The sequence below is a fragment of the Rhea pennata genome, chromosome 2 (assembly GCF_028389875.1).
Source record: "Rhea pennata isolate bPtePen1 chromosome 2, bPtePen1.pri, whole genome shotgun sequence".
Lineage (NCBI taxonomy): Eukaryota > Metazoa > Chordata > Aves > Rheiformes > Rheidae > Rhea > Rhea pennata.
The window spans coordinates 92,447,966-92,461,177 of NC_084664.1; the positions used below are offsets into that span (position 1 = coordinate 92,447,966).

General features: G+C 44.0%; 1 protein-coding gene across 2 annotated transcripts in view; it reads left to right on the plus strand.

The window, feature by feature from the left end:
• MBOAT1 (membrane bound O-acyltransferase domain containing 1) overlaps positions 1-13,212 on the plus strand; it is a 57,584-nt gene that overhangs the window by 42,138 nt on the left and 2,234 nt on the right. For both annotated transcript variants that reach the window (XM_062568033.1, XM_062568034.1), the window contains 4 exons: positions 2,662-2,765; positions 5,665-5,729; positions 7,107-7,239; positions 8,467-8,618. In XM_062568033.1, the coding sequence (XP_062424017.1) occupies positions 2,662-2,765; positions 5,665-5,729; positions 7,107-7,239; positions 8,467-8,618 (454 nt within the window). The remainder of the gene's footprint in view (positions 1-2,661; positions 2,766-5,664; positions 5,730-7,106; positions 7,240-8,466; positions 8,619-13,212) is intronic.

Here is a 13,212-nt window from a genome sequence, read left to right on the forward strand (position 1 = left end):
CTAGACCTATAATTTTTATGGGAGACATACACATGTTCCTTAGGCAGTGAAGCTTTCTGAAGTGGGTAGACATCAAAGGTTTTGAAAAATTTGCATAGATTTTCTACCAGTTAGAGATTCCTAGTCTCTGGAACTTTAGTGACTAAGATGTTGAAAAGCAGATTAAGTCAATATAACAATTTCCTCTTACTTGATCCTTTATAATTATACTGGAATTATTTTTACAGGTATTTTTAGGAAAAATAAAATGGTTGCTTCCTTTTAAGCCTTGATTTTTTTTTTTAATGCTTTTTTCCATAATTTGCCACTTTGTTCAGTAGGATTAAGAGGTAATGGTAGTGACAGTCATATGTAACAAGCATGTTACAAGTGTGAACAGACCTCTCTCTCACTGTGGGGAAAACTTTCACCCATGCATCTGTACTAAAAAGCTGTGTAGTTGGTGGGAGACGAAGTTAGCGTTTGTTTTGGTGTGGTATGGTCCTGTACACACATGAGCTCTGAGCGATTGGAAGAGGGGCCTGGGGACCAGTGGTGGAGGTGGTGGGGAGGACCAAGAGTCTCTGCCATGAAAAGGAGGAGAGAAAGAAAAGAGTTCATCACAGAGAGAAGCAAATTTCTTTGGTTTTAGAGCTGGAAGCCTAACTAGACTTGTGGCCGCAATAAACATTTTCCATTTTACTTTCCTCCTTTTAAAAATCACTTTTTCATCAATCTGTGAGGAGTCAAATCCTCCTTTGCTGGTATTGCAAGATTTTGTGAGTAAAAGAGATCCTGAAAGCGTACCAGAGCTGCGTACAATTGAAAGTGAAAAGTATACCACTGAGATAGGATGGAAAGATCCAGGGAAACTAATTGTGAGGCTGTGATTAAACTACTGGGAATAAAAATGACAGATTGAGGGAAACAGCCAACATGGGGTTGGCATGTGTGGGCTAGGAACGCCTTTGGGATGAAGAATTGTTTGCTCAGAAACTTATTTCTGTGGGAACAATATCGAGTTGTTGCTTGCAATTTTTCTGTCTTTCTAGTTGACTAAAAGCACGTTATTAAAGAGAGAAACCGCGCTCGGCGCTGGCGGTAATCGCGGGAGCTTAGCCGCGAGCTTAACCCAGCGCTGTCGGGGAAGGAGGTTTGGAACGGATGCGGGTGTCCAGGGCGATTCCGCCCTGCCCCGAAACGGCTTGCGGATCGGCCGCGGTCCCGCGCCCCTGGGTTTGTGATTTCTTACTCGTGGCCGTGAAGCGCTGAACGGTCCTGTGTTACCCTTGGAGCAAGAAGGAGCAAGCGCAGGGGACCCTCCGCTCTGCGCTTGCAGCTGCGAGCGGCTCCGCTCTCCGGAGTGGGGCAGGGTTGCGTGGGCTGAGCGGCTCCCTGCGGATCCCCCCGCGAGGCTCTGGTGGGCCTTGAGGTGGATACAGTGTCAGACGGTTGTTTTTAAACAGGGAGAGAATTGAGCTTTGAGACCTTTATTTCCCTCAACAAAATCTAGAAATCTAGCCTGTCAGTAATGCAGAAAATAAAGGGAAGGTTTCAGGTTAGGGAAGGCTGCTTTAAAAAAATTTTTATTTATTTATTTATTTGTTTGTTTTTATATTAATACCATTGCTTTTACATTAGGCTCTCATTCTAGTGCCTATATTCATAGCACTTACAAAGCAAAGTGAGTGTTCATTCTCAGGAAAGAAATGCTGACCTTTTTAAAGCTTAGCTTAATCAGGCTTGTATTTTGTAAATGATCTAGAAGGAAAAGCCCAACCTATATTTTTGTTTTCCTCTTTCTTCCGGAATCCTTAGTGTTTGTTGGATCTCGTGACCCAGAGATAATGAATCCCTCATGTTTTCGTAGTACATGGAGAGAGGATTTCTGGCAGGGCACGCTGAAAGCAGGGTCTCACAGTGCAGGCCTAGGGATCAGACGGCTCCCAGGCAAGGCTGAGAAGGGAAACAGCCAACTCTCACCCTGGGAAAGAGCAAGACCTTTAGCCAGTGGTGTTGTCCTGTGCTTCACTGTGCTTCCCTGCAGCAGAACAAGAGAGGGACCACAGCATGTGAAAATGCCTACCATTACCCGAGCTTCTGTTTGCACTTGAAGTAGTTAAGTCTGTAATTGGGGCTACTTAATATTTGATTTTCAGAGATGGCCGAGTACTTTAGCAAGGCACTAAGCAACAAGATTAGCAAAAGGCTCTGTGTGAAAGCATGAATAAAAATCTTAATTGGAACAGTCCTGTCAGAAGTCTTAACAGAAATGGTAAAGATGTTCTTGAGACAGTATAGTATTTCTGAATTCTGGAAAGCACTGTGACACCTCAGGTACCCTTTTGAGGAAAATAGATTTACAGGAGTTGTCATAAAATGAATTATTATCTCAAACAGATGATGAGAAAATAAGAAAAATTATTTCCTTTTTTAGTTAATTTTATTACTTTATTTCTTCTGCCCACAGAGTAGGTATTTTTTTTTTTTTTTCCCCCTTGAGGAAACAACTCTCTTGTACTGCCTTAGAGCAATGTGTCTTTGCCAACAAGAAGCCTCTCTTTGAAAGCAAGGGTGTTAATTGCTGTAACGGTGGTTTAAATGTGTGTTTAGTGCCATGCTTGTAAGAAAAAACAGCTCCTCCAGCAGTCTGATTTGACCAGTTCTGCTTTGATATTGCAGCAGATGCAGTCAACAATGCGGCTGGTTATGGATTCAGTGGAGTGGATGAGAGAGGCATTTTCCGTTGGGACCTGTTATCCAATTTAAATATCTGGAATATTGAGGTGAGTTAAAGGAGTGACAGTGTTGGTGTAATTATAGAAAAATGGGTGTGATAATGAAGGGAAGCCTTGCTGGAAGGAAAGGTAAGTCCGTGCCACTGGGCTGCCTCTCTTTAACTTGGAGAGGTTTTGTATTTTGTCTACTGGGCAGATAAATAGCATCTATCACACTGCCTTGGTCACACTCTGTGTTCAGGTTGCATTTGTAAATAGTTTATAAACAGCTAATAAATGATTAATCAGATGCTTAATAAATGAGCAGTCAATTATCATTGATTGTGGTTGAGTTCAGTAGGTCAATAAATTGCTTGTAACTATGATTTTTCACCATCTGTGTCTCTTCAGTGTATGTATTCTAACCCTCTTCCATTTTTTGTACCGCGACTGAGATGGCAGGGTGGGAAAGAGGCCGTCATGGGCCAAGAGGAATTGCATAAACATATGAAAAAGCTGAGTTTCTGAGTGCGTACAACTAGAGTGCCTTTTCTAGGTGGAGAAAAGCAAGGCAGAGGAAGAGGTAACAGCACAAAATGAGCAAGCTGCATGGGAACTGACAGAGCCACATGCAGTTTGGCTGGCTGCTGATATAGAGGGCTCTATCCAGCAAACCACATGGTTTCTGAAAACATCTGTCATATGTTCCTCATGACTGCAACATGCTTTTAACATCCATTAGTCTTCTGCAGGCTATTTATGTTTGTTTCTTTAATGCAAAAGATGGCCAATTCAGTTATTTGTTTGCCCCCAAGAGTATTTTCTGAATGCCAGTGAGATGTGAAAATGTTTGCAAGTCTGGGATTGCTCTTTCTAAAGACTCCTTTTCAGTAGAAATAGGAGAAACTTCCCCCCTGCAATTCTGTAGTTGTAATTCTAAAAAGAAAAACAGATGAAAACAACAGGTTGACTGCTGTATTGCTGAATGATCTGTGACTAAGCAAATGTGCTCTGATAGCTCTTATCTAGAATGCAAGAGCTGCTGTAATTCAGAGTTGGAAAATGTTGGAAGATACAGAAGCTGGAAGAATCAAATCATTATACACCTCTCTCTCCATCAACATCCTTTTGTTATTTTCTACCTTAATCCTCAGTACATGTCTTTCCCCAAGTGGTACAGAATACATAGCACAGAAATGCTTTATGCTCATTGAGAAAGGCAGCACCCCAGATATCCTGAGAACTTGAATCAGGACCTAATTCAGTTTCTAGGCAGGAGACCGTTCCTAAGTAGACAGGCTGAGATATTTCCTGTTCCAAGGAATAAAGTTAGGTGCAAGCAGTGCTCTTTGCTCAAGCTGAGCGGAGGAAAGCAGGATCCTTTGCTCCTCTGTGCCCACTGAGCTGTAGGCTCTGTTGAAATCTTTTTCCTTTACTGGTCATTTGGGCAACAGAGATCATGGTGGTGAAATTGTTCTCCAGGGACATAAAACCAAGGGGCCAAACTGGCCTCAAAATCCCTGTCTGGTGTGATGTTGTACTGGAGTTGTCCCAATTTCCTGGTCTTATGCTGGAGAGCATCTAAGTGAGCAGAAGAAAAAAAAAGACTCTCTCTGGATTTGTCCACGTGTGCAATTAAAACAAGAGACTATTACTACTTGTAAGCCTTGGACTGTCCCTTTATGCACCATCCACAATCCTGGGAGTTAAAGTGCTATTGTACAGTACCTTTTAAATAGGAATAGCCATTTTTGTGTGTAAAAATGCATATGAACTGAGCACTTAAGCTGAGTGCTAAATGTGGCCGCAAACTGATCCAGTCCGTAGTGGTCAGGTGAATATAAAAGCACATGGAAGGAATTGTGAAGGCACTTAAAGTGTGACAGGAGGCCAAATGCATATGGAGAGCTTGAAGAAAACCTTGGCAGCATGTGAATTTTGACAGCCTAAAACTGCCTTCTTTCTTGGTAATGTAACAGGAGAACTTAAAAGAGGCCGGAAGAGAGTGACAATATTGTTTGGAAGAGAAATTATGTTTTCCTTGGCTTCTTTTGGTGCAGTAATGCAATTAAAATGTGGCAGTACTGCACTGGGAATTTCTAATTGTTTTAACTCCTTAACCGCAGAGGCTCACAGTGCTAATCTTCAGGATTCTGCATAGAAGTGCAAAAATATGTGGATATTCCACTTGGATACCTTGGTGCCTTCTTGTCAGTGTGTGCTTATCAGCTTATGTGGCAAAACATCGTGCTTGCACTGAATTGGTGGACACCAGTTATTTATTCCTACATGGTGAAGAAGTCCTCAGAGGTTTCTGTCAGCAGGCAAGGAACAAGGAGGAAGGTGGACAGGGAAGGGCCACTGATGAAGTTGACCAGGAGTAGGGGAACTGATGCTATAAGGGAGGATAGTTGGTTCTCTCAGTACCTTAATGCCTATTTCAGTTTTGCAAGGTGTCTAACGAGCTGAGAATTGCATTCTGAATTTGGTCCTAACGTGTTTTGTTCATGTTTTCCGATCGCCTGTGTTTCTTTTAGTTTTTATAACACTTTGTTTTTAGTGTTTTTAGTTAGTATAACACTCTAGGGAAGTCCAGACTGCATAAAGGATGGCAGGCTCTCTCTTCCAAAAATGAAGCTGTTTGTGAACTGTAGGGAAGGACAAAGATTTAAAACAAGGAAAGCTTTCTGGATTTCCCATAACATGAAAAATAACCAAACATTTTGTTTAATTTTACAAAGCAAAGTGAGGTTTTTACAGCAAGCACCAAGTGTTAGCGGTGAGCACAATGTGATTAGTGTTCCTCCCAAAATGTATTAGTATAATTATGGACTGTGTTGACACAGTCTTCATAATAGTTAGCTACTAGAGTGAATATGTTGCATGTATCACCTCTCTAATTTAAAATGCAAGTATTATTATTACAGGTTGCAAAGCTAACAGTTCATGTGAATTTCTTCTCTCTTAGACTGCGACAAGTTTTAAAATGTACATTGAAAACTGGAACATTCAGACAGCTGCCTGGCTAAAACGGTAAGAATAATGAAATGGTAATTTGCTTGTGAGATCTGAAAACTCTAGACGGCCTGGACAAACACTGGCTGGTGAATGTCATCAATGCATAGCCTCATGTTCTTTCTTCATTCCCTGGGTCTGTAACAGTTGGTATACTACGATGGTATTTGGTGCTGTAAAGTTTTATCGCTGCAAATATAAAATATCCACATTTTATGTATGAGCAGCAAGACCATAAATGTACTGTTCGACTCTTCCAAAATAAAAAGTAATAGCATTCTGATGGCATCTTTCAGGCCACTGCCTTTAGCCTCCATTATCCTTGCTGTACTGTTTCAGTGGCTATTCGTGCTCTGTTGCATTTCACATGCACATTGCTGCTGGAGGGCAGCCTGGCTGCGTTGCTGAGAGCCAGCTTGGTTAGAAAGGGAGGAACGTTCAGATTTTCATCCAGAGCCTCAGGGTAGTCCAGTTTGGGGTTATCACACGGTGCTTGTTGGAGAGTCCTGGTTTAGGATATGGAGAAGAGACTTCCCAAAGCACTGAGAGGTCTGAGTTGGAACCGTGGCCGTTAATGCTCACATAACTGCTAAGTTAACATTTTGTAGATTGCACTGTATCTTATTATTTACAGATGCACTTTTTTGGCAGGATTAAAGCTCAGTGTAAAGTCGGTTAATGTGGTATCTGAAGCTCTGGTACATTTTATGGTGGTTATCAGAACTACTTTTACTGTTTAATACAAAAGTCAATTCCTACTACTCTTCATGATTCAACAGCCTGGGAAAAAATGTGTCATCTTGACTCATTTCTTTGGAACACTGCTTTTCAGTTAAAACTCAGATAGGCAAAGGGACCTGTCAGGTTCTTGAACTGATATCATTCATTTTACATCTTTGGAATAAAATTTTGGGCTGGTAAAAGTTAGTAGGAATCCACTACTTTGCAATAGCTAAAGGCACTCTCTGTTGTGCACAGTGTCTGTAAAATAGCAATGCCTGAAAAAATACCTGAATTCACCAGTGAAGAATGAGGTGATGTTTCTTTGTCTTTCTACTCCTGATTTACTGTCAAAGTATTGAAGAGTCGAATACAATTCCAGATGGAGAAAAACATTGTCACTGCCTCTTTGCCTTTTTGTTTATTTAAATTCCATGAGCACTGGTGACGTTTGTACAGGGGCTTTTTGAATACTCAGTGCATAAGAGTACACTTACTCTTTCCATTGATCCTCTCGTAAATGAAGAGAGGATGATTCCTCATGCCCTGATCTGTAACTAAGGCAAGATGAAGCCTTTAAGAAAGCAGAGTAAGGCTATAAAACTGAGAAGGATTTGAAGTGCAGTTGAAGTGCGGTTGTATTCAAACGCTTCTCTTTTGTTTTCTTCTTTGCAGAGTTTGCTACGACAGAGCTCCCTGGTACCCTACAGCTTTGACATTTATCCTGTCGGCCCTGTGGCATGGTATCTATCCTGGATATTATTTTACGTTCCTCACTGGAATCCTTATCACGCTCGCAGCCAGAGCAGTACGTACCTTGCATTGTTCTCTTCCCAGGCCCGTGTTAGATACTATCTCGCTATCTCCAGCAGGGACACCTCTAACACCAACTGACCAACCTTTCCCTACTGTGAATCCTCTTAAACGCCTTTGCAGGGATGGTGTTCACAAAAACTTTGCTCTGTTTTAATACTAGTTACAAGGTACCTCCACCAGGTGCAGCCAGCACTGATTCTGCAATGTTGTCCCTGGATCTCTGGGAAAATACTGGTTTTGAGCATATAGTTAGGTATGGGTTTGGTAATACTATTGGCCATGTCCATGCTGTCAAATTAGCTAGGGATGCAAGCTTATACTTGAATCCAGATTTCCGGTAGTCCATGTTGCCTGTATGCTGGCTTGTAGTTGGCCCTGAGCCTAGTGTCGCCCTCAAGAGAGGAAAACTCAATCATGGGCTGAACATTAGCTCAAACTTGAACTCTGCTCATGTGGATGCAGTTGATGGAGCCATGGAGCTGTGTGTATGAGCCAAATCTTGGGCACAGTTACCAAAGACTCAACAGATGCCACGTTTTGCCGTGGTTAGATTTATCACTGCCAGCCTTTCAGGCTGAACCAGCCAGCTGTGCAGGGCTGGGAAACAGCACCGTTGTCTTAAACTATGGATAAATATCCAGGTCAGTTTTAAAGACGAATTAAACTAGTGATCAACATTAGCCCCTGTGGGTAGAGTAGGTTGCTGAGCATGCTGCCCTTACATGTGCTTTGCCTCTCATGTATGAGGATCCATTTCATAGACAAAAAGCCAAAGCAACCTCTACAGATAACTAAACATGCTTGCATGTATAAATATGTACTTGTTTATTTAAAGTAACTTCATCTCACAATTGAGAATCAGTAACCAAAAAAGGGACAGAGGGAGATAAACCATGAAGACCTCCCTCTCCCAAAGATATTGTCCAAAGATCTGTCCACAGTCACTGGTCTGCTCTGGTGACTATGACAGAGGAAAATGGGACATTCTTCTCTGTTTACCACTGATTGATGGTGGGATGTTAGGTATGCCAATCAATAGACTTACGTCTTCCATCCTGCTGCCAGTGCTTTCTAACTGGTGTATAAAGTTTTCTGTAGTACTAATGTTGATGATAAATAGGAGGTGGATGGGATAACAGATATATCACAGGGTGCCTGCCTGACCTTACCTAAGAAATTAACTTGTATCATTTTGTGTTTGCTTTTCTTTGACCTGCAGATAAGAAACAATTGCAGACAATACTTCCTGGCACCAGTGCCTCTCAAGGCAGCCTATGATATTGCTACATGGGTTGTCACTCAACTGGCTGTTTGCTATACTGTTGCACCTTTCGTTATGCTGGCTGTTGAGCCCACAATTAAGTTTTATAAGTAAGTTCTCTCTTTTTAACTACTATACTTCAGACAAGCACAGGCTTTTGTTGAATAACCCAAACCACTCTAAAAGGCCATTGGCATTCCATCATAATTTGATAGGAGTTCAGACAGGATATTTAATAAAGTAAGGAGTGAGTTTTGCACTCCTGAAACTTGATGAAGTATTAATGCCAAGGCAGAACACTTCTCTTTTATTTCTCAGTCGTTCTATATTCTTTATACTCTGACTTTTCACATATTCAGTTTTCTTTTTCAAAACACTCAAGTCTCAACTGTTAACAATAGCCAAGGCTGGACAGGTTAAAAATAATGTGAGCCGACAGTAGAAAAAACTCAATCAAAAAAACACCCGATTCACAGCTGCGGAATACATAGAAGAGTAGATATGGATTGATCAGCAGGAGACAAGGAGCATACCTGACAGAGCATTGCTTACTGCAATCCATATGTTTTTCTTTTTGAATGTGAATACTTTCATAAGTCCCTAAGAAAGTGTTGGTATTGCAGAGTATATTGAATAAAGGAAAAAATAATTTCGAATGGGAGGCCGAACTAAATAGCTTTCCTTTTCTTTCATTTTGCAGTAAACTTTGTCAAATGTAGAATCATAGAACCACAGAATCATAGAATTGGTAAGGTTGGAAGGGACCTCTGGAGATCAGCTAGTCCAACCTCCCTGCTCAAGCAGGGTCGCCTAGAGCATGTTAGACACAGTTTTATCCATGTGGGCTTTGAAGATCTCTAGAGAAGGAGACTCCACAACCTCTCTGGGCAACCTGGTCCAGGGCTCCGTCACTCTCACAGGGAAGAAATTCCCCCTCACAGTCAGGCAGAACTTCCTGTGCTTCAATTTCTGCCCATTGCCTCTTGTCCTGTCACACGGGGCAACTGAAAAGAGTTTGTCCCCATCCCCTTGACACCCTCCCTTCAGGTACTTGTACACATTGATAAGATCTCCCTTCAGTCTTCTCTTCCCCAGGCTGAAGAGGCCCAGCTCTTGCAGCCGTTCCTCAGAGGGCAGGTGCTCCAGGCCTCTGATCATCTTTGTAGCCTTGTGCTGGACTCTCTCTAGTAGTTCCATGTCTCTCTTGCACTGGGGAGCCCACAACTGGACACAGGACTCAAGATGAGGCCTCCCCAGGGCTGAGGGGAGGGGCAGGATCACCTCCCTCCACCTGCTGGCAACACTCTTCCTAATGCACCTCAGGATACCATTGGCCTTCTTGGCCACAAGGGCACTTTGCTGGCTCATGGCCAACTTGTCATCCACCAGCACTCCCAGGTCCTTCTCTGCAGAGCTGCTCTCCGGAAGGTCAGCCCCCAGCCTGTACTGGTGCCTGGGGTTGTTTTTCCCTAGGTGCAGGACCCTGCACTTGCACTTGTTGAACCTCATGCGGTTCTTCTCTGCCCAGCTCTCCAGCCTGTCCAGGTCTCTCTGAATGGCAGCACAGCCCTCAGGTGTATCAGCCACTCCTCCCAGCTTGGTATCATCAGCAGACTTGCTGAGGAGGCACTCTGTTCCCCCATCCAGGTCACTGATGAAGAAGTTGAACAGAATGGGAGCCAGGACTGAGCCCTGGGGGGCACCACTAGCCACAGGCCTCCAACTGACGATGACCCTCTGAGCTCTGCCTTTCAGCCAGTTCTCAATCCACCTCACTGCCCACTCCTCTAACCCACGCTTCCTGGGCTTCTCTAGGAGGATGTTATGGGAGACAGTGTCAAAAGCCTTGCTGAAGTCAAGGTACACAACGTCCACTGCTCTCCCCTCACCTACCCAGCCAGTCATTCCATCAGAGAAGGCTATCAGATTGGTTAAGCAAGATCTCCCCCTGCTGAATCCAGGCTGGCTATTCCTGATCACCGTCTTTTCTTCCATATGTCTGAAGGTGATATCCAGAACGAGCTGTTCCATCACCTTTCCGGGGATGGACGTGAGGCTGACTGGCCTCGAGTTGCCTGGGTCCTCCTTCTTGCCCTTTTTGAAGACTGGAGTGACATTGGCCCTCAGGCACCTCTCAAAGATGGTGGAGAGCAGCCTGGCAACAACATCCGCCAGCTCCCTCAGTACCCGTGGGTGCATCCCATCCGGGCCCATGGATTTGTGGATGTCTAGCCTGCCTAGAAGGTCTCTAATCCTATCCTCCTCAACCAAACGAAAGTCTTCCTGTCTCTGGACTTTCTCCCTCACGTCCAGGCTGCAGGACTCATGAGGGCTGCCCTCAGCAGTGCAGACTGAAGCAAAGAAGGCATTCAGTAATTCTGCCTTCTCTGTATCCCTTGTCACCAGGGTCCCTGCCCCTTTCAGTAGTGGGCCCACATTTTCCCTAGTCCTCCTCTTGCTGCTGATGCATTTGAAGAAGCCCTTCCTGTTGTCCTTGACATCCCTTGCCAGACTCAATTCCAACGGGGCCTTAGCCTTCCTCACCGCATCTCTACATACTCTGACAGCATTCCTGTAATTCTCCCACGTAGCCTGCCCCCTCTGCCACATTCTGTGTACTTTCTTCCTCTGTTTGAACTTGGCCAAGAGCTCCTTGCTCACCCATGCAGGCCTCCTGCCCCTTATGCTGCACTTCTTACTCATAGGGATGCACCGCTCTTGGGCTTGGAGGAAGTGATGTTTGAACACCAGCCAGCTCTCCCGGACCCCCCTTCCCTCTAGGGCCTTAACCCATGAGATTCCACCAAGCAGGTCTCTGAAGAGCCCAAAGTCCGCTCTCCTGAAGTCCAGGGTTGCAATCCTGCTTGTTGCCTTACTTCTTTCCTGCAGGATCCTGAGCTCCACCATCTCGTGGTCACTGCAGCCAAGGCTGCCCTCAACCTTCGCATCTCTAACCAGTCCCTCTGTGTTGTCTAACCAGTCCCTCTGCTGGACAAAGTCCAGCAGGACACCCTTCCTCGTAGGCTCCTCCACCATCTGTGACAAGAAGTCATCATCAGTGCATTGCAGGAGCCTCCTGGACTGTTTGTGCCTTGCTGTGTAGTCCCTCCAGCAGATGTCAGGGTGGCTGAAGTCCCCCATGAGAACCAGGGCCTGTGATCATGAGGCTACCTCCAGCTGTCTATAGAAGGCCTCATCAACTTTCTCTTCCTGGTCAGGTGGCCTGTAGTAGACACCCACAACTGTGTCCTCCATGCTAGCCTGCGCTTTGATCTTTACCCATAAGCTCTCAACTGCCTCCTCCTCCTCCCCGCCCAGGCAGAGCTCGATGCATTCCAGCTGCTCTCTCACATAAAGAGCAACTCCACCACTTCGCCTCCCTGGCCTGTCTCTCCTCAAAAGCACAGAGCCATCCATGGCAGCATTCCACCTATCCCACCACATCTCTGGGACTGCAATGAGCTCATGGCTCTGTGATCGCACACAGATCTCCAGCTCCTCCTGTTTGTTCCCCATGCTCCCTGCAATGGTGTACAGGCATTTCAAAGAGGTGGTCACACCCGCAGGTTTCCCAGGGAGGGTGTACGGGGGTCCCCCATGGCCATGTTCCAAACGCACATCCCCAGCTGCATGCACCCATTGGAGGCCCCCCAACCCAAGCTGTGTTTTGTTGACTACCCTGTATGACACCCCCTCTCCCACTTCCTACCTTTTATAACAGGTTTCAATTGAGAAGAGAGACATTTTGTTACTTTAAAATAAGAGACCAAAAACTGGTAGTTAGGATAGGCACTGCGAGTAAGCCTATTTGAAAAACTTTAAATGTTGACATTTTCTTTTTTCTTAAAACATTTGATTTCAACTCAGAGAAACGTTACTATATGAAAACAACCCTAAATCTTTCTTAGTTTTGGTAACTTGCTTTTTGAGGTACTGTCTTTTAGGACAAAAGTAGCAAACACCAAGCAGAACAAAAAGGGAAAAAAAAGCCTAAAGTATTAAATGCTTTTATGAGTTTTCCCAGTTAGGTGTTGCCTTTACCAACGCTTTGAACAAGGGAAGTGATTTTCCACCTCTGCTTCAGGCTGGTTGATATCTTAATACTTTTTGCCGTGGAGACTCAGAACATAGTTAACAACTGAACTTAGGGAAAGAAGCAAGGAAAGGAAGGAAATTGCAGGCCTTTGGATGAGATTAAGCAAGGAAATTGTAGGTCTTAGGACCAGGCCATGAATTTTTGGAGCTCTGCACACCTATCTGTGGTCTTAGGCATTGTACAAGGTTATTAAGATTTGTGGTGAGAAGCGCAGATGAGGCTGTCCAAAGGTGCATCTCTGTGTTTAGGAGCTGGACTCTACTGCTCCCAGACTTGGTCCTCTTTAAGCTGCCCCAGGCTCTGATGGTTGGTTTTAGCATATTCGGTTTCTGTTCAGTTCTGTTCATACCAGTTATTAGAAATAAAACTATTTGATATTGTTTCAGTAAGATACCAGATAAAGGTATCTCTGAATAGTTGCCTTTAAAAGCAAAGTCCTTTTGTAATTGTTATTAACTGACCTCCCTCACTGAGAAGTTGAGTGTTTTGATTTATTTCAGATCTCCACATTTGGGATAGATTATTTCTTTCTCTTTCAGTTCTTTGGTGTCATTTTTCATTTGTTTTTTTCCTACTGGTAAAAGTTTTATGCCCTAAAAATGAAAGAA